The 20,132-nt window shown below is 44.2% G+C and overlaps 1 protein-coding gene across 1 annotated transcript; it reads left to right on the top strand.

Annotated features, from left to right (window-relative positions):
- The first annotated feature begins 3,873 nt into the window (after positions 1-3,873).
- Positions 3,874-7,338, top strand: LOC124282245. Its single transcript, XM_046718197.1, has 4 exons — positions 3,874-3,927; positions 4,944-5,015; positions 6,380-6,606; positions 7,206-7,338. Exons 1-4 carry the CDS (start codon positions 3,903-3,905, stop codon positions 7,308-7,310), a joined length of 429 nt encoding a protein of 142 aa, XP_046574153.1. The 5' UTR covers positions 3,874-3,902; the 3' UTR covers positions 7,311-7,338.
- The last annotated feature ends 12,794 nt before the right edge of the window (positions 7,339-20,132 follow it).

Below are 20,132 nucleotides of genomic sequence, written 5' to 3'. Positions count from 1 at the left end.
TATCTGACATAGTGTTTCACGAACACCTGTGTCGTCTCGCCTTCCCAGCCTCTCATCAATACAATTTCCACTGCCATTTGAACGCCACGCCCACTAGAAGCAATGTTGGCGACAATCGAGAATTGATATTCTTTGGCGTTGTTATTTACTAGTTTCATTTTCTTGTGGCAAAGGGGCGGTCGGGTAGCGATTCCGGGTTCGATTCCCATTTCTGGTGTCCCCCGCCGTGATGTAGTTAGAATATTGCTAAAAGCGGCGTAAAACCAACCAAACTCACTCACTCACTACTTGCAGCAAAAACACAACTTATATCCAACTGGACCTTTTTAACAGGAATTCAGTTACTCCGCAACGTGTAAACATATGTCGGATGAAAGCCGAAATATAATAATTTTAATTATTGATAAATCAATAGATTCTACATCCATAAATGTTTTAAGAAATGATTTTCAGCTACATGTCTCTTAATCTCATGCTTTTAGACGTGTATTTTTAAACGTTCTACGTGTGTTCAGCCGGACATTTGCAATACTTCCACATGACTGTATTTAAACATACGATCAGCCATGCAAAAAAAAATAAAATTTTATTCTACCAGTGATAGTGTTTTCGAATGCCTATTCTGAACCGCAAAAGAAACGCCACCTTTCTAAACCAAATACCCCATTTTGTTCTTACAAGGTGGTGTTTTATTATGATTGTACCGTTTTGTTAACATGTTTTTCAATCCAAAATGACCGTTATTACCAACATCAGTGTTTGTCGGGTGTTGGGTGGAGGTTCCTGATGAAAAAGCATATGGTCCAACCGTACCTATAATGGCAGACGTGGTATAACATTCGTGAAAATGAAAATGCACGTGCATATCGTGACAACCCTACCAATGAAAGCGAATCCCAAACTTACCTGAAATCATTCTTGTTTTGACACAATCGCCATGCCACGACTTACGAGAGATCAGACGAAGCAGGCCTTGGGACGACTGCAAGTTGGCCAGACTGCACGGAGTGTAGCCAATCATTTTAATGTTCATGTTAGGACAATCTACCGACTGCAGGAGCGGTATCAGACCACTTACAGCATCCAAGACCGTCCACGCAGTGGGCGACCTTCAGTAACATCACAAGGTCAAGACTGACAGATTGTGCGCCACCATCTGCAGGATCGCTTCACCAGAGCGACGGAAACAGCACGCCAGACCACTGGGACTCACAACAGACTCATCAGTGCCGATACAATGAGTCGGCTTTTCCGCCGAAGAAACCTCTGCTGTCATAGACCATATCTTGGTCCTGTCCTCACTGCTCGTCACCGCCAAAACCGACTGCAATGGGCAACTCAGCATCGAAATTGGCGTTATCGACAATGGGAAACTGTGCTTTTTTCTGATGAAAGCCGATATAGCCGAGTGTATTGTTGAAAGAGACTCGTGGGGTGGTCCAAGCATCATGGTGTTGGGTGCAATCGGTCTGAACCAGACAGTTAGCACCGTGATGTTCCAAACTCTCGGCCCAGGATGAGGAAATGGCGTGATAGCTGCTCGCTATATTGACCAAGTCATAAGTTGTACCACATTTTGGACGTCACAGAAATCACATCTTTCAGCAAGAGAATGCTGGTGCCCACGTTCCCAGAACAACATTGGACTTCCTGAGACAACATGGCATCCAAACCCTACAATGGCCTGCACTCAGCCTTGATTTAAGTAAAAAAAAACACCTTTGGGACGAGATTCAAAGAAGACTGAATGACTTCAAAGCAAAGCCAACTCGATCAGGCATTTCACAGAGTATGGATCCAAGTGCCTATGGCCTTCATCAACCGGCTAATACATTTCATGTACAGACGATGCAACGCCGCCATCAATGCCATAGATGCCACACACGTTACTGTCATTTGAGGTATCCTAGTGATATCACTTTTGGTGTTTGTGTGAACTCTAAATGTGATTCCCGAAAATGTGGTAACCATAATTATTCAGTTTGAACTCAATACTCCGTTTTGATTGTTAATTAGAGCGAATTAAAGTGTGTGTGTTTTAAGAACCCTTTATCGGTGTGGCGTTTCTTTTCTGGTTCAGTATATTTCACCCAGATTATGTCAACACCATACCCATGCTCGTGGGTTTCACAAATTGATAGCTCTTTAAGATTGTGAACGAACCGCTTTGGCGAATATTAAAGAAATATAAACAACGGCGATATAAGGAAAACCGATCTATAAATATTAAAACCCTGCTTTAATTCCTGTCTTTCAAAATGGAGTGGAACACTTTTCAAGGTGTCTTTGTATAAACACTTTCGCCCTTCTTCCTCTTCTTCTTCTTCTTCTTCTTCTTCTTCTTCTTCTTCTTCTTCTTCCTGTTTTTGTTCTCCTTCTTGTTCTTCTTCTTCGATAAATCCCCACAATGCAACACTCTGCACCAGGGAATATGATCCTTTGTTACCTGTACCCTGACATCGTGACTTCCGACAGTCGCCAGGAAGTTCTTCCTAGTGGTCCGCCTGATGTTTATCAGGAGTGAGTGAGTGAGTTTAGTTTTACGCCGCTTTCAATATCACAGCGGGGAACACGAGAAATGTGCTTCACATATTGTACCCATGTGGGGAGTCGAACCCGAGTCTTTAGCGTGAAGAGCGAACGCTTTAACCACTGGGCTACCCCACCGCCCCTTTATCAGGAGGTGTGTGAGGTCCATCCGTTGGTTAAGGGAACAGACACCAGGCCCGCAGAATAGAATGCTGTCTTGTATTTACCTTACAGGAAACCTGAATAAATGTCTAGTTATAAATCTGCTCTAGTTTTCGCCACTTCAAATACAATACAAACACCGCCATGATTGATTAACAGCAGCAGGCTTATAAGGTGAAAACTAGCCATTTGGCCATGAGGGAATATTCTTTGCATTAATGACAAAAATGTGTGTTTTTCAAGACATCTCCATCTTGCTTAACGATAAATATTATCATTGTGTTTTGATCACGTGATAGCCAGGTAAGACTCGAACATCACGTGACTACGAGCGTTTACATTTAACAGTGAGTGAGTTTAGTTTTATGCCGCACACAGCAATATTCTAGCTATATGGCGGCGGTCTGTAAATAATCGAGTCTGGACGACAATCCAGTGATCAGCAGCACGAGCATCGATCCACACAATTGGGATACGATGACATGTGTCAACCAAATCAGCGAGCCTGACCGCCGTTAGTCGCCTTTTACAACAAGCATGGGTCACTGAAGATCAATTCTAACCCGGATCTTCACGGATAACATTTAACAGTGAACTTCATCTGAATGGTTTTTTTTCTGTCTGTTGCTGTTGTATCCTGCACACGGGACCATGAAGCGTTGCCAATGTGTACGTTTCTCGTGAATTAAATCATTGAAAAGATTTCGTACCGAATAAACTTTCATATCTTCGAATCGGCTGATAGGTAGGGGCTTGACTTCACAAGCAACCACTAGAACGCTTTTTTGTTGAATTCTCATTCAAAAATGAGAAACTGTTAAAACAGACATCGGTTTCACGCACGCAATAGCTCGATGCGATGAGACGAAAACGCAATTGGTTAAAAAGACAAAATATTCCGAAAAACGAAAGCCACGCTGTTGAAAAACGACGGAAAAGTATTCGCAGATATTATTTCCAAACACTTTGTAAAAGAACCGTCGCCCACTGGTCAGTGATCAGCTCTACGAAAATATATCTGTATCAGTTAAATGGTTTGGTTTGCAAATTTGACAAGAAACATACACATTTTTAACCTTAGGGCGCATCTTAGATTCTGTCACTGGTTGGCTTCTGGGTATTCAAATATTAAAATTGAATAAGACATCGGCATACAGGTTTTTGTGTATTTTACCTAGATGGAGAAAGGACTCTGGTTTTGGCTGCTCGTCATGGTGGGCGTCCTCTCTGTTGGAAGTAAGTAAAACCATTCTAACAGTTCGTCACACACACACACACACACCACCACCCCTCCCCCTCCGTTATTCCGGACCTTGATAATCAGGACACCACAACCTCTGAAATACTCAGTTACATCCTGATGAAATATAATGTTCAATTAAGACCGTTAAAATAGATTGGTCATAAACTTATAAAAATGATTCGAGAGTACATAATTATAAGTACGTCCGGTTTTAATGCATATTTAAAATTTGAACAAAAATTGAAGTTCCGAGAAGATATGGACATTTGTACTTGAATAAGTCCATTAATGGAGATTAACATTTAATAGGAATCTGTGTGTTTTGTCGTGTTTTGTTCTTTTCGAGTGCATGGAGAAGAACAATATTTTTTTTGTTTCACGTTTTACACTTTTAAGATACCGTCAGATATTCCTCCAGGTTTAATTTTACTAACGTCAAGTCCCATTCATTCATTCGATCAGACATAGGAATTTCGTGGGTGATTCCGGATTAGAAGAGATCCCACCAACTATGCTTGCTTCCGTGGCCATGCAGTGCGGCGTAAAACAACATATCAACAGACATATGAATCATGACCAGGTTTTGGTGTTTGGGGGAAAGGGTGGGGTGTGGGGTTGGGGGTTTGGGTTTTGTGGGGTGTTGGGTTGGGACACCTTGTCATCACTTCGGAACCCGTGATGGCGGGTCGAATCCAAGATTTGCCCTGCGTATGTTCTTAGGCTGGTTAGCACACAGGCAAACTAGCGCAAATAGGGTTGCGCAACAGAGAGAAAAATTCGCTTGCTTAGACTGGTCATTTATCTCTCAGTTGCGCAACCCTTTTCGCTACAGTTTGCCTGTGGTTAGCAGTGTTCCCAGTTTTCACTAAAGTAGTAGGAGTATAGGTCTAGCATCACTCTCCACCCTTTCCTCCTACGTGAAGCTGTGATTCTCTGATTTAATTGAAGCATTGTTTGTACCAGCGTTAAACCAAACGCAGTCATGTATTCATTATATTTCTGACACCAGGTATGACGACGGCACAAACAACTCCCCCTCCTGACACCAACGTCACGTGTGAGGCTAACGTCGATGAAAACGGTGGGTACACTTCGTTACAGAGACTATCTACTGGTGCTGTGACGATGCATCGAACTATCGATGGATTGCAATTGCTGAGTCTCCGATAGCAATTAATTGCCAATGGTAGAAACGAAAAACTATTGATCATCGATAGTATGTGTGACTATCGATAGTTTAGTAACTGACTTCCGTTGATAAATGCGCAGCGCAAAATACAGGAAGTACAAGATTCGTTCACTTTGATTTAGAGTTATCCGCCCTTAAACAAGCATGGCGGCAAACACGGCATGCGACTTGGAGCTTGCACTTGTGAATAACAATAATCAAAGACGAAGATACGTCTTTGCAATAAGTTAATGTTTTAACTGTTTACTTGATCTGGGTTTCAAATTTCTCGTCAGTTGTTAAAAGAGACAGAAACTAAATTACTTCAACTTGTTTTTATTTCATACAAACTATACATTCATTTGGGAAATAACTTCAAATGAAACAATTCAAGAAGAAATGATCTATTACAATAGTATTGCAATAGTACTGCAATAGTATGTTGCAACAGACTATCGCTATCGCAGTAGTTGTTTCCCTCTCAACCGTTACCCCTTCTATCTACGTCATTACGTCTGCACATACATGTATCTGACTAATTTTGTAGCAGTGAATTTGTTTGTTTGTTTGCTTGGTGTCTGTAATTAATCGCGTCTGGACTAGACAATCCAGTGATCAACATCATGAGCATCGATCTACGCAATTGGGACATCATAACGTGTGTCAACCAGGTCAGCAAGCCTGACGGCCCGATCCCGTTAGTTGGCTCTTACGATAAGCATGGTGCTAAAGAGCATTTCTAAGCCTTATCTTCACGGGAAGTAATGAGATACACCTTTGGCAGTGAATTATCAAAAATAATGTCAGTCCGGCCTAAAACTGAAACAGAAGTATTTTGACGTACTGCTCAGGAATAGTCTCTTGCCAAAACATAATAATAAAGACAGATTTTGAAAGAGGAATGCAGCAAAGAAGGTTCAGGGGATCATGGCGCAATAATAAGATTGGTGTAGTGAGTGAATATATATTATTACGCTTTTTAAAATGGGCTTTACACATCGTACTCATGCCGGTATCTACCCGTGAAGGTCCGGGTAAAACTAAACTCACTCACTCACTCATGCCGGTATCGTCAGCAAACCATGTGTGTCGTAACAGGCGACTAACTTGGTTGACACATGTCATCGTATTCCAATTGCGTAGAAGGATGCTCATGCTGTTGATCACTGGATCGTTTGGCCCAGATTCGATTATTTACAGACCGCCGCCATATAGCTGGAATGTTGCTGAGTGCGGGGTACACAACAAACTAACCAACTAACCAACGCTTGTTTCAGGCAACGAGGTCGAGTACTCCGTCAAGTGTGTGATGGTGAAGGAGGATGCAGGCCAAGCTATGGTCGTCATTACAAGGACGACAAACAAAGGCGTCGCCCGCCTCGACTACTGCATTAACCCCAAAAGGGCCGCGAATTTCCTGGCAATACAGAAACTGAAGGGTCGCGTGTTCTTTAAAGATGGCGAGATGACGGCGACCATTAAAGTACCAGTCAAAAACAACAACGTAAGTGGAGAATACTTGTTACAGATTTTAAGCCATAATACTCGTTATTTATTCGATAATGACAAATTTTATTGATAACAGCTTTATTTCGTGATTATGACGTTCCGATACATGTTCTTGTATCGTTGTCAAGCAGGAATTCTAAATCGGAACGTCGCACTCACGAACCAGACTTGTCAGTAATAACGTTTGTCAGTGTTGTACTTCCGAACTGATAAAACGCTACCCAATTAATATAGTTATCCGATGTAAAGGATACTGATCTATACAAACGTTAACCCGAAGACCCGGGTTCGATTTCCCACGTGGATACATCTTTTCTGTGTCCCTCACAGTGATATTGCTGGAACATTGCTAATAAAAGAGTAAAAACCTAATTCACTCATAATATATTTTAACGTACGTGAATTGACGACGTAAACGTATGTATTGTAGGGACGATGGGGTAGCCCAATGGTTAAAGCTTACGCTTGCCACGCCGAAGACCGGGTTCGATTCCCAATATGAGCACAATGTTAAAAGCCCATTTCTGGTGTCCCCCGTCGTGACATTGATGGAACATGGCGCCATTAAACTAAGCTGACTTACTATGTTTGCAGTTGAAGGCACGGATTGATGAGGTTCACATTGTTGAAATCAGCAAGCCGACAACAGGAAAGGTGAAGAAGGGGAAGGCTGAGATTGTCGTGCTGGATGATGATTGAGCTTTCATCCAATAAATCAAAGCCACTTTGTTGTCTTTCTCTTTTGTTTGTTTGCTGTTTTACGCCGCACTCAGCAATATTCCAGCTAACGGTGGTGGTCTGCATACAATCGAGTCGATCAACACAATTGGCAATCAACGTATATATAGTGGTACTCTGGCTGGCGGAGTGGTATCGCCGAATACCATTACAGATACACACCCAAATCAGTCATGTTGCCTTACAATGATTTTTGCGTAATATTCAATGGAACGCCCCAAGAAAATCTGAAATTATTACATGAGACCACTGGCGAATTCTCTAGTTACGCCCTAAAGAGCACCATAAGACTTTAGTGTATGCTGTGTGATTGGAGACAATATGTGCTAACTTCATACCCCGACGCACGCAGGCACGCACACAAACGCACGCGCGCGCACATACACACAACTAGACTAACCAAAGACAGTAGCTTAGCCTGTTCTGTTCTATAAGATTCCGGATTGCACTTGGCTCCAAAAGCATCCAAATATAATAACTTCCACACCACCTTTTCACCAGATAATAATACATTCCCGACAACTAACTGTTGTCAGAACACATTGTTCTGAACCTATCATGACCTTTACTGTATTGTAGTGCTGTAGCGATGCATCGAACTATCGATTGATTGCAATTGCTGAGTCTCCGACAGCAATTAATCGACAGAAGAAACGAAAAACTATCGACGCATAGATAGTATGTCACCGTGACTATCGATAGTTTAGCAACTGATTTCCGTTGATAAATGCGCAGCGCAAACTACAGGAAGTGCCAGATTCGTTCACTTTGATTTAGAGTTATCCGGCCCTGTAACCTCCTAAACAAACATGGCGGCAAACACGACATGCGACTGAAAATTGTTTGGAATTGTGACTAACAATAAGTTTATGTTTGAACTGTTTACTTGATCTGGGTATGAAGCAAGTGACAATTAAGCAACTCCCTGGTCACGACATCTTTGGAAGGAGGAAAACAGTATAGTGTTTAAATCTAAGTTTAAAGAGTTATATTATCTGTTAAAGGATGAAATTGATCACCTAATACCAACAGATGTGAACACTGCATTATGTTTATTTGTTAATGTTTATCAAGAAGCAGCATCTATAAACAAGAGAGTCTACTTCACTAGTTCTAACCATAATTCCAAGTCCAAAATATACAGTCAACCTTTCTGGTGGGACAGTGAACTTGAAGACGTAAAGAATGAGAAATATCGCGCACTGAGGGGGCAAAGAGACCATAACTTGGACTTTAACCTATTCAGTGAGCTACGTACTAAAGCATTTGCTATCAAAAGACAATCTTATTTGGATAAACAGAAACAAAAACTAATTGATTCAAGAGGAAACCCTAAAATATTTCGAAATTGCTGAAACAGGGGAGACAATCACACAGATGCCAGATGGAATCAGTACCCAGGAATGGACAGATCACTTTTCGTCCTTCCTCCAAACAGAAAATCCACCCACTTTACCTCCTACTATAGACGAAGATGACTGTGGAACCAAGCAGAATTAATAGCTTCCCAGAGTTCTAAAGCTATAATGGCTATAAATAGATATCAGAGGACACTGGGTCGGTCGGGTAGCCTAATGGTTAAAGTGTTGGCTCGTCACGCCGAAGACCCGGGTTCGAATCCCCACATGGGCACAATGTGTGAAGCCCATTTCTGGTGTCCCCCGCCGTGACGTTGCTGGAATATTGCTAAAAGCGGCGTAAAAACAAACTCAGTCAGTCAGTCAGTCAGTCAGAGGACACTTGGTGATATTCCTTGTAAAGATTTATTCAAGATATTTGACAGTATTGTTACTCCTATCCTGTGTTATGGTTCTGAAATTTGGGGGTTTAATTACAGCAAAATAATTGAAGATGTCCATGTGAAAATGTGCCAATCTTTTCTCAAAGTGTCGAAGAATACATGTAATGTAATGGTGCTAGGTGAGTGTGGTAGAGCTCCACTGCAGCTTACATATATGACAAGAGCTGTCAAGTACTGGCTGATACAAATAGGCCCTGTGAGACTCCCCACCAGTGCTATAGGATGCTCACTGCCCTTGATGACATCCTTGACTCATCACTTCCATCTCGCTTAAAAAGGATTTTATGACGCTTCACATACAGTAACTTTAGAATAGCATTCGAAGACACCAAGCTACACCATATGAAGAAAGACTCTGTCCTCCCTGTTTATCTAAAAAAGTATTTTATTGAAAATTAATATCATGTACTTTTAATCTGTGAAGCTTATAGGTTGTTTTTTTTCTGTTATACACTAGTACCTATTGGTAAATGCATCAATTCTACCTCTCCACGTACAAAACAACAAATATATTTATATAATTTAATCTCATGATTATGATATTTTGCTTAAAACTTCAATCTTTATATTTAAAGCACTACAAATAAGGCAAAGTAATATATAATATATTTATATCATACATTTGTACTATTTTATGCCATGGAATGTATGTAAATATGTATATATGCGCAGGGATATTTTTGTAACCCCAAACTTTCTGTATTTTGGGCCAAAGGCCTTATACTGAATAAATCTGTCTGTCTGTCTGTCTGATCTGGGTTTCAAAAAACACCAACTATTCCAATTGTATTGCTATCGAATTGTATCCCTATCGAATTTTGCAATAGACTATCGGTAGTAGTAATAGTGGTAGTGGTGTGATGGTAGAGCGTAGGACTTGTAATCGAGCGACGCGAGTTCGAGACGGAGTATCAGTGGAAACTTTTGCAAGTGAAACAAGATAGGACCGTCCTTGCGTAGTAAAACAAGATGTCCGTCCAGGCTAGTAACGCCGTGGCTGGCAGATACGTCGTTGCTAAGCCAAACAAAGATGGCGGCCGAGCTTAGCAACAAAGCAAGGCAAACAGCCAAAAAGGGCTGTTGGCTGGTCGTAGCGAAAAGGATGTTTGAAACCAGTCTTAAAACCGGTCAGTTAAAAGTTTCAAGGGAACCAGTCTATAGCTGAAAACAATTTTTAGAAGCCACAATCAATTATTTAAAAATCGGGTTACATAAGTTTGGAAAGCAAACAGGGTTTGGACTGGATTTAAATGTAGCCATAATATTCGGCGACGACTTTATGGAGTGGGTCTGCCATGAACTCGTCCAAGTAGGCTGTGGAGTAGGTGGAGTACGGGGTGGTGCGTTCCCTGGTTTGTTGATTAATGTATCCATGAGGCGTTGTAACCGTTCGGTGCCCACGAGACCTAAACTAACATACAGGCTGGTGAAATTCCCTCCACTTATGACTCGACGCAGGGTGGCGTAAATGTCGAGGCCACTGACGTCCACCCCGACACGTCTGAACAACTTTTTCTCGATCAATCTCCACATGTTGATAATGAGATACATAAGACGAATCTTTAATAAGAAGGGGGCAATACCGTGTCGTGAGGGACGATCATCAATTCCACTCGAATGAATCCCCTACCCAGTCCGTCTTGCAAGTAATACAAATTCGGTTCATCGTCTTTGATATCCACTTGGTTGATGCCGTATGTTTTCATGGACCATACGGGGTCTGTGGCGTGACGTTTGTCCCCTCCTTCATGTTCACCGGGCTGGTATAGATACCTCACAACGACCCGGTCCGGTAGTTTGTTCTCTCGGCCGTGACGCGATGGCGCAGCCGATTCGATCATCACAGATTTCATTCGAATGGCTTGACGGGTCTTTTATCGATGAGTCGAGTGACTTCGTTGTTGATCGCCGACACCACTCGCAGTAAGCGTACGACCCATTCCGTCAATCGTTTTTCTGGGTTGACCATCTGTCGGGCATACTGATGTCCGAACAAACACTCGGCTAAAGTCCTGTTGAATCTTTCGACGATGGCTTGGCTTCATCTCACCTGGACTTTATGCTTCGATAACAACTGTGGCATGGCTCCCATGAACTCGCGTCTGGGATCGACTTGTAATTTGGTCGGCCAGGTCAAGCGACTGCATTTGTAGATACGTTCTAAGGCCTTGGCGACTTGACTCGAATCTTTGGTCGTCAACGGCTCCGCTTCCTTGTAGCGACTGGCAACGTCCATGACGGTCAGGGCGTACTTGTACGTTTTGTTTCTCACCCTGTGTGCGGGAGAAACAGGAGGTCGGCTTGATGGGTACGATTGAGTGTAGAAATGTCAAACTTTCTTCTCTCGGGCTGTATCGGGGAGCCGGCAGGTACACTTGGCGGCGAGGGGAGTTTCCTTTATTGGGGGTCTCAGAAACTCCCAACACGTCGAGGTCAACTGTTGGTACCCATAGCTAAAAGTGTGGATGCCATCATTCGCAACCCATCGTTTGGTATCCAGGGGCGACAGCGAGGTCATGTCATCACCACCTAGACGTGCCCGGTTGAGCTTGATGCGGCTTTTGTTCAACTGTACAGGTTGCTGGCGTCGAGATACAGAAGATGGTTGGTGGGTTTGCTCGAGTCGTAGCCTTCCACATATTTGTTGTTGGCTTTCGTGTACCGTTTGGAGACCATGGAAATCCCACCGCGCATCCCTTTCTCGACGAACAGGTGCATGTCGTAATCCGTGAGCAATTCCAGTTTAACTCTGGTATTCTTCAGCAGCACATCCCACGAGAGACCGGGGCTGGTGTAGTACCAGGCAGGGTCGAGTTGATACTGTTTCAAACACGTTGTTCTGAACGTCTCGAACACGTCGGCCAGCAGCAGGACGTCCGTTTTCAAGTAGAGGTCGTGATAATCGCCCAAATGTTGACAGACCAGTTTCTCCCATATGTTCTGGGCGTGGTCGTTATCGTCCTGGGAGATGGTCGAGTCGTTTAAGCCACTGTAAAAGCAGTCAAGGGGAGATAATTGTGGCTCCTCGAATTTGGACCAATTGTCCATGTACTTGTACAGGAACACGCCCTTCCGTAGCAGCAGAGGTCGAGTCGCCGCATCGGTGTATCGATCGGTGATGGCGAAGTTATCGTTGGCTTTGACCAAACTATCGAGCGACGACAGGAGAAACTGAGCACTATCGATAAATCTCAGACCGTTGACGGAGAACGAGATGTATTTCTCCATGTTGTTGGGGATGCATGTTACCTTGCCCTCGATTTTTAGAGATGGCCTGCATGGTCAAGTGAGCATCGTACCCTCTCAAATTGTGAAACACCACGGGGATGGGAAGGGTTTGGGGATGTATTCTAAGCTGGAGGTTGCACGCGTTATGGGCGGAACCTCGCTATCGACCGATGATCTCTCACGACATCCCCGTTCAGGGGTTGGTACACACGTAGCAATTCTTAGCCTTTTTGTGATCGAGTTTATCCTCCGGCATCATATCCATGGGGGCAGGGTCCGACAAAGCTTCCCTGATGTTTCTCTCTTCTCGTTGTAAGAACATGAGTAACATTTCGGCCGCGTCGGGACCTCGGTATATCACGGGAGCGTTCGTTCGTCCGTCACATCGGACAACCACGTACCCAAACCCGCAGGCTTGGTGCTCTTGCATTTTGTACATGAAACTGCGATTCATGTCGGGCGGCGACGTGTTTGATGAGCGCTTCGAAGTCGGCGTAAATGACGTAAGGCACAGGCATTTGATGTTTGCGATTGATGAACATTAAGATGTTTGATGTTCTCAAGGCATGTCGATTCGGACGGCCGTCTCTCCCACGCCTCAGCAATCCTCCTGGTGCACTTCTAGCAGGTTTTCTCGCTTGAAACCGTGCAGGCATCGTTTGTAGAAATGTTTCTTTTCCTTGTGGTTTGACTGATCGTACAACAGTCGGCTCAGAGTTTTGATCCACGCGTAGTGATACCGGTCACCTTTTTCGATGAGAAATTTATTGATTCTGCACACATCATCGGGCCTGGAGCTGATTCGGTGCATGATCATCGTATTGCCTTTGTGGCCGAACACGTTGATGGCTAAACGGTTTTGTTTTTCCAACTTCGTCATTTGAGAGATGGGTGTGGGTGTGTCTACACCGTCCAAGTTCAGCCCATCGTCTGCAGGATAGCTCGAAGGTCTGTTTGCCACTTTAGAATCGACGGGGAATAAGGCAGATCTCAGCGCCCATCTTAAGCATTGATCGTCATTGTTTTTAACGTTCACGATGGCTTTTTTATTCTTCTAATACGGAGGCAAGTCTAGGTACGATCCGCCTCTGAACGGTACGTAGTTCGCTATATCAAAAAAGATGGTGTTGATACTTCCCACCACCCACCGAGAGCCCCTGTGCGTCCATCGTTCCAATGATTCTTGTATTTTTTGTAACGAGGTATCGAGGTCGAAGGGATCGAGTATGACTTCCTGCTTGCCTCTGAAGTAAGGCTCAATGGACTCGGTACTGCCATCCGTCTGCTGTTTGTTGAGCGACATGTGGATGGTCAACTGGTATGTGATACTTTTAAAATCATCCAACTCTTCTTTGACTTTGTAGGCGATCAGAGGTTTGACGCTGTTGATGTCGATGTTACACTGCACGGTCATTTTCCAACCTCTCAGATACTTACCCACGGCGTGGTCTGTCGGCACGAATTTCAACTCGACCGGCTCGGTGTCTTCCAACAAGGTGAGCAGTTGGGCTTTCCTCATGCGAGAATAATCTTTCAATCCCCGTTCTTTAGCTCGGAGTTTGAGGTCTCGCACGGTAGGTGGCTTGACATATTTCATGTCGAGCAAGGTGAGCAGTTGGGGTTTCCTCATGCGAGAATAACCCACCAATCCACGACTTTCAGCGAGAGCTTTGAGTTTGCCGACGGTAGTCATGATTGCTATATCCACTTGCAAAGTCAAATGTCTAATTGATTTGATATATCCACATGCAAAGTCAAATGTCTAATTGATATGTTTTGTTTTTCAAAGGGAGATAACTCCATCAGTCTTCTCTTATTGAAATGAAGCGCACATAAAATCTTTCCTTTTTAATTTTTTTTTATTCTGAGGAGTCAATTACATTCACTGAGATAATCTTTTTCTTTTCGTAAATCAGTTGGTTTCGGACCACGTCTGCTCCGTGGGCACTTCAAAAACCATAATGGCATTTCCCTCCAATACCACATACCGAGCCGGTGTAATTCATGAAACCCTTTCGCATGGACATCATGTGTATGCCGCAGTACTCCTCGGTCCTGCATTTCTTGCCGCAAGTCTCGGCTTTTCCTAGAAGCACGTTTTGACAACGATATGGAGCGGGTCTCATCTTCGCTATATGCACTTATATATATTTTTGTCTAATAGCATGGCGACGAATACGGTCGCGGCTAATCCTAAGGCCACAAAAAGCAGCTCCTGGTCTTGCTGTGCCTTGGGAGGGGTGTAATACTGGGAGAGGGTGGGTTCGCCACCGATGGGGTCAAAAGATCGACCCGATTGGAAGTGGCCTCCTCCTTCAGAGACGAGCTTCGATCCCAGATCAGCCTCATGCACGAAACCATCGACCGAGTGTTAAATGAGGACACCACATTGGCCGACAGGATCCAAACATTGTTCTGGAAACAAGGGATCACCATCGCCAGCATTCTGACGGCTTTGGGCTTCATCGTATCGACCCTCATCTTAGTGCTGACGGGCGGCTGTGGCGGTACGACACCAACACCAGCACCACCACCCAAAAAAGGTGGTGACGTTAGAGACTGGGTAAAAAAACAGTTGAAATCGCTCGGGGAAGCCCTGGCAAGACTGGCCTGCAAAGCCGCGGAAGCCCTGCCTGGCATCTTGGCAGCATCGTGTCCTGGTTGCTGGGCTTGTTGTCGAAAATGGTCACATGGCTCAGCCAGAACCTGTTGGCGGTCGTCGTTGGCATGGCCGGCCTGCTTTACACATCGCCACTAAAGAATTTTTAACCAAATGAGACACAATCCAATGACGATTCCACCAACAACAAGCGCCGTTTTGCGGTCGAGGTGTTGCTGATGTTCGACCTCCTCGCATGGTGATAGGCGTGGTGGTGATGTTTGAACGCTGGGCTCTGGTGCTGGTGGCGGTGTCATGATCCTCGTTTCGCCGGTACGCATGGGCGGTGGGACGTGAATCACGTTGACATCGGGGTTGACGCCCAGTTTCTGATCGCAATGACGATTTCGTTGTTGTAGCCCACCACTTTGTGGATCCTCAGTCGCATGTCGCTCAGAGCCATGTACAGTCCCACGCCGAACACGTAGTCGACTCTCAACTGGGCATATTCCAACATGTCCTGGTATCGCTTGATGGCCGTCGGTAAATCCATCAGTCTGGCGATGGCGTCCTCGACGTTTGACACGGACTGTTTCTGCACATCATAGGCCGCCCCCTAACTGAGGATGCCGGAACGCGTTTGCGCCTGCAGCCAAGCAGCGCCCACACGTACATTCGAATCGAATCGTTCAAACGGATGGTGCCAGCACGAGTAAACCCTTTGGACGTGTCCAGCATAAACATTTCCCAATTGTCTCCAACGTAGGGGGGTTGCTCGACCTTTTTGATGATGAAAGCAAGGTTGCCTGTAAAATCCATACGATCATCTCGCCATTCATTACTCGACAGAGCAAATTCTGGTCAAAGTAAACCTCGTTTAGATAAATCATCGCTGACTCCTTTCACCGTTTTCGGTCCACTGTATGTAGTTTTAGGGACGAGGTTGGAGAATGCATGGAAACAATTACCCGACCTAAACATATTGTGTTTGATAAAGTTTACCACTGTATCTTTTCGTAATGTTTTTACGGAGAGTCCATCACTGTACAGAATACCCAACCCGTGGTTTGTACCCGGTATATGCCAATCCGTGTTCGGATCGATTTCGAATTCACCGCAAATCCGTTCATAAGCCCGCCAATCGTACGGATTGTTCAACGCATCCCCACACCTTGTCTTGCAGAAGCGGTGCGCCGATCTCTTTCAGTATGCGTCTGATCTGGTAATGCACGTGGAAATAGAACACAGACCGACTCAGTGCATCACGACGCGTGTCTTTCAAGGTCACACCTACTCTGTCGTCGTGCACCACACGTAGAAATTGAATTGATTCTGACAGAATTGCATCGGGTTGTGAAACCATGCGTGGACTGCCTTGACGTTCATGACCGAATGCCTATACTTTTCAAATACATTGATAAATCGAGCTTGAAAGTGGGAACCCTCCTTCGCATCCACCACGATTTTCATGTGCGTGAGATCGGTAGCACTTAAATTATCGCTTTTAGGATAAATCACACCCGGCTTGTACTTGGGTGTAGCCATATTGAAAGTATACCGCAGTGTCCCGTATATGTGTAACATGTACGTCACGCTCCCGGGAATCCCGGCAAGCCCTTTTTAGTGCTGCATGCAATCGATAACAAGTCGGGGGACCTCAAAGTCGCGCTTTGCGATCTCACCTACTACCCGCGATGGACGAACATCAGTCAGCGTCAAGGGAACAACATGCTATTCATCGATGGAAATCGCCACGAGTTGTCCGATGGTTATTACAGAGTGTGCATGCTCAACGACGAAAGTTTCAAACCCATGGGAGCCAGGCTCAAACTCAATGAGTCGAATGGCACGCTGACGTTCACGAATGATGAAAAACCCATCCGAAAAACCCAGGCCCTTGGCGAGAACGCTCGGGTTTCCGTCGAACAACATACAACCCTAAGACACCGTTATGGGTTCGAAATTACCGAGCCTCGTGGTCTATCACGAGGTGTTTGTTCATCTCGATCAGGTAAGTACGATGGACAACATTCAAGGCGAACGCCCTTCCACGCTGCTGTGATCCGTGCCCATCAAAACGAAAAAGTGCAACGACAGCAGAACGGAATCGTTTTCGACCTTACAGTACAAAACGTTAAAGCGGGGCAACATCACGGAACTCAAACTATCTGTTTTAGATATGACATAAACTCATACATATCGGCTATCTTGGCGCAACTAGGAATCAAGCTTCGGGTCCAGGAACGGCCATGCGAGTGAGAAAATGCGCTAACCTAGCGATCTCTGACCTCGGGGTCGAAGGTAAGGTATACGCCTTAGAATTAAGAAACGACGTTTACAGACGAAAAGAAGTGGGCAGTGGTGGTGGTAACCTAGGAGATTTAGACGATATCGTCACCAGAGGTCCCTTATAAAACTCCCAGTACAATGTCGTCTTCAACGACAATGACAAATGGATGATGGTCCCGGCATTCGATGGCAATCTAGGCAATTTAGACAATTTCGAGACCAGAGGTCTCTTAAAATACACGTTGTACCAGTTCGTCCTAACCGATGATAACCAATGGACGTTGATCTCCCAAATCGACTGGCTACCCGTTTTCACCCTCGTTTCTCCCTACGTGTTTGCGGAGACGAAGGATCATTATTTAACGAAAGTCCTCAATAAGGGGATTCTCATCGCGTCTTACGTCCCCTCGCAATGAAGGAGTGTGCTCGTGAGCCTCATCCCTAGAAAAGCAGGTCATTTGCTAGCAAGTCGACCGGATAGCAGAAATACGAGTTTACAGTTGGTGCCTGACTTCAAAGAGGTGTCCAGTGTCCTAGAAAGGATTCCAACCAATTCAAGGCTTTATATCAAAGTCTTTCTCGGGGAGGCATCACCCAACCAAAATATTGATGTTATACCGGGAGTATACCTCCGTTGGCCTCGAAAACATCAAAATAATGTGTTCTCCATTTATATACAGAAAGACGTCAATGCTTCGGCGAGTCTCGAAGATTAACTTGGATAATATAATCGCTCTCACGAAGATTTTTAACCCTCCAAAAATCCATCTCATCAGCTTAAAGTTTACGCTCGAGAAATTATCGGAGAACCAATTGAAGGGTCTTCCCTAATACGAGAATAATCACCATGAGTAATGTGTCAAACCAGGCTACCATCGCGTTCTCCGATCTCGGGGACACGCGAGGATTCGACCAACCCGGTACGGAAAACACTTTGTACGTATTGCATTTACAAAACAGCGTGTACCAACGACGAGAGGTGATACTAAAAGTTGACTGGTTTATTAACCTTAAATTCATCTACCCCTACATAAGTTTAGATGATAATGGTTACGTCATCGAAATAAAAAATAAAGGGATTATTTGGACGACTGCCACTCCAGCACCTCATTCCATACAACTTTTGGAAATACCCGATCATAGTGGCTCTATGTTAGCCCCCACCCATAAACAAGCCGCACTGATATTTGGTATTCCCCCATATCAATTTGATTTTATAAATCCAGATTTCAGTATGAAATTATACATTCAACACTGATTATAGAATGCTATCTTGGAAATACCCCCGAAAATGAGGTGATCCTTTTGGATGGGTTCAACATACACTGGGTTAAGGAACATAAACATCAACGTTGCCGTATTTATATACAACCTGGAACAGTTCCCACGACCAACCTGGTGGGAGTTTTTGTTCGTATTCCTGATACCACGAAATTCATTATAGTATCAAGCGTTTATTTATATGACAATCTCAACCTCATTAGCTATAAATATATTAATCAAAGATTGACGGAGGACCAATTGAAGCTTATCTCCTAACTTCTAATATACTCGAGATGGGATTGTATCTGGCCATGGACGACGTGGCTCAAACGCTCGAAACCGTGGATAGTTTTCGTTTGCGACAGATCAGCGAGATTAAATGCCAAGTGGAACGAGAACGTGACGTGCGACTCAGATTGCACAAAAAATACCATCAACCGTCAATGCCATCAATGGTGTGGACACATCTCTCGTGGCAGCTAGCATGGGATTAGGCATAGCAGGCGTTTGCTTATTATCCACCATCGTGGCCACACTCGTCGTCCTCGGGTTAAATATAACCGCCGGCATATCGGGGCTGGCGGGTGTAGCCCTTACATTTATTTCACGTCGTCTGCAACGGAAAGCGCTGACGCATGACGAGATCAGGGTTCTGGTCGAAGCCAAGTTAAACACGATCAACGATCATATTTCCATCGTGATCACCAATATCAAAATCTCTGAGGAAGAGTTTCATTTGGTGATGTAGGACATCGCGAAATACCACTGAATGAAAGAACAGATTCGAACCAAGAACCGAAAAACCGCTGACATCGGGGAAGACGAGAAAAAAAGCTCATAGAACAGGGTCGACAACAAATCATTCAAACCTTCCTTACCAAGAACAAAGATCTCATCAAAGATTCACTTAAACTGTTTTGTTGATGTAAACATAACCTAGTAAAAAAAAAAAATCCTCATCGTACTACTACTTTTCAAGAAACCCACATTAGGTCAGCACGACCGTAGGCAGTCAGGCAAGAGCAGCTAGGCAACAGCTACTGTGTATATCAATGCACATCAAGCAAACTGTTTTTTGTAGATTTTAGCAATGTAACTCATACGCTTTCCAAGCTTATGTAACCCGATTTTAAAATAATTGATTGTGGCTTCTAAAAATCTTTTCAGCGTCTGGTTTCAAACATCCTTTTCGCTACAACCAGCCAACAGCCCCTATAAAGCTGTGTGCCTTGCTTTGTTGCTAAGCTCGACCGCCATCTTGTTTGGCTCAGCAACAACGGATCTGCCAGGCCATTCGTCACCACTTGCCCCTTTCGGTAACCTCCCAGAAGACTCGTCCCCCACTCGATACTTCTTATGTGCGAAAATACGACAAACCAATCAGAACGCGCGTAAATGAGCGGGTGCTTTGATAAAAATAATCCTGAGTACTTAAATTGTTTATGGCATTATGTCATTGTTTAAAGAATCATGAAAAATATACATCGTCATATAGAAAGTACAAAGAACGTAGCTAAAAAGATTTTGCTGGTTATTATGAAGTTTTTAATAAGAAGCATGCGATTGACGGTGAGAGATTCAAATACACGCACGTGCGTTTGTT

This window comes from Haliotis rubra, unplaced genomic scaffold (genome assembly GCF_003918875.1).
Source record: "Haliotis rubra isolate DU_JTF1 unplaced genomic scaffold, ASM391887v1 Scf296, whole genome shotgun sequence".
Taxonomy (NCBI): Eukaryota; Metazoa; Mollusca; class Gastropoda; order Lepetellida; family Haliotidae; genus Haliotis; species Haliotis rubra.
The sequence above is the reverse complement of the archived record's forward strand: the minus strand, read 5'-3'. Positions and strand labels throughout refer to the sequence as shown.

What these genes read in the sequence shown, in the direction of transcription:
- LOC124282245 (XM_046718197.1), top strand. Translation starts at nt 3,903, where the DNA reads ATGGTGGGCGTCCTCTCTGTTGGAA. An exon ending in GGGCGTCCTCTCTGTTGGAA is followed by an intron (nt 3,928 to 4,943) that starts GTAAGTAAAACC and finishes TTCTGACACCAG; the next exon opens with GTATGACGACGGCACAAACA. An exon ending in GGCTAACGTCGATGAAAACG is followed by an intron (nt 5,016 to 6,379) that starts GTGGGTACACTT and finishes CGCTTGTTTCAG; the next exon opens with GCAACGAGGTCGAGTACTCC.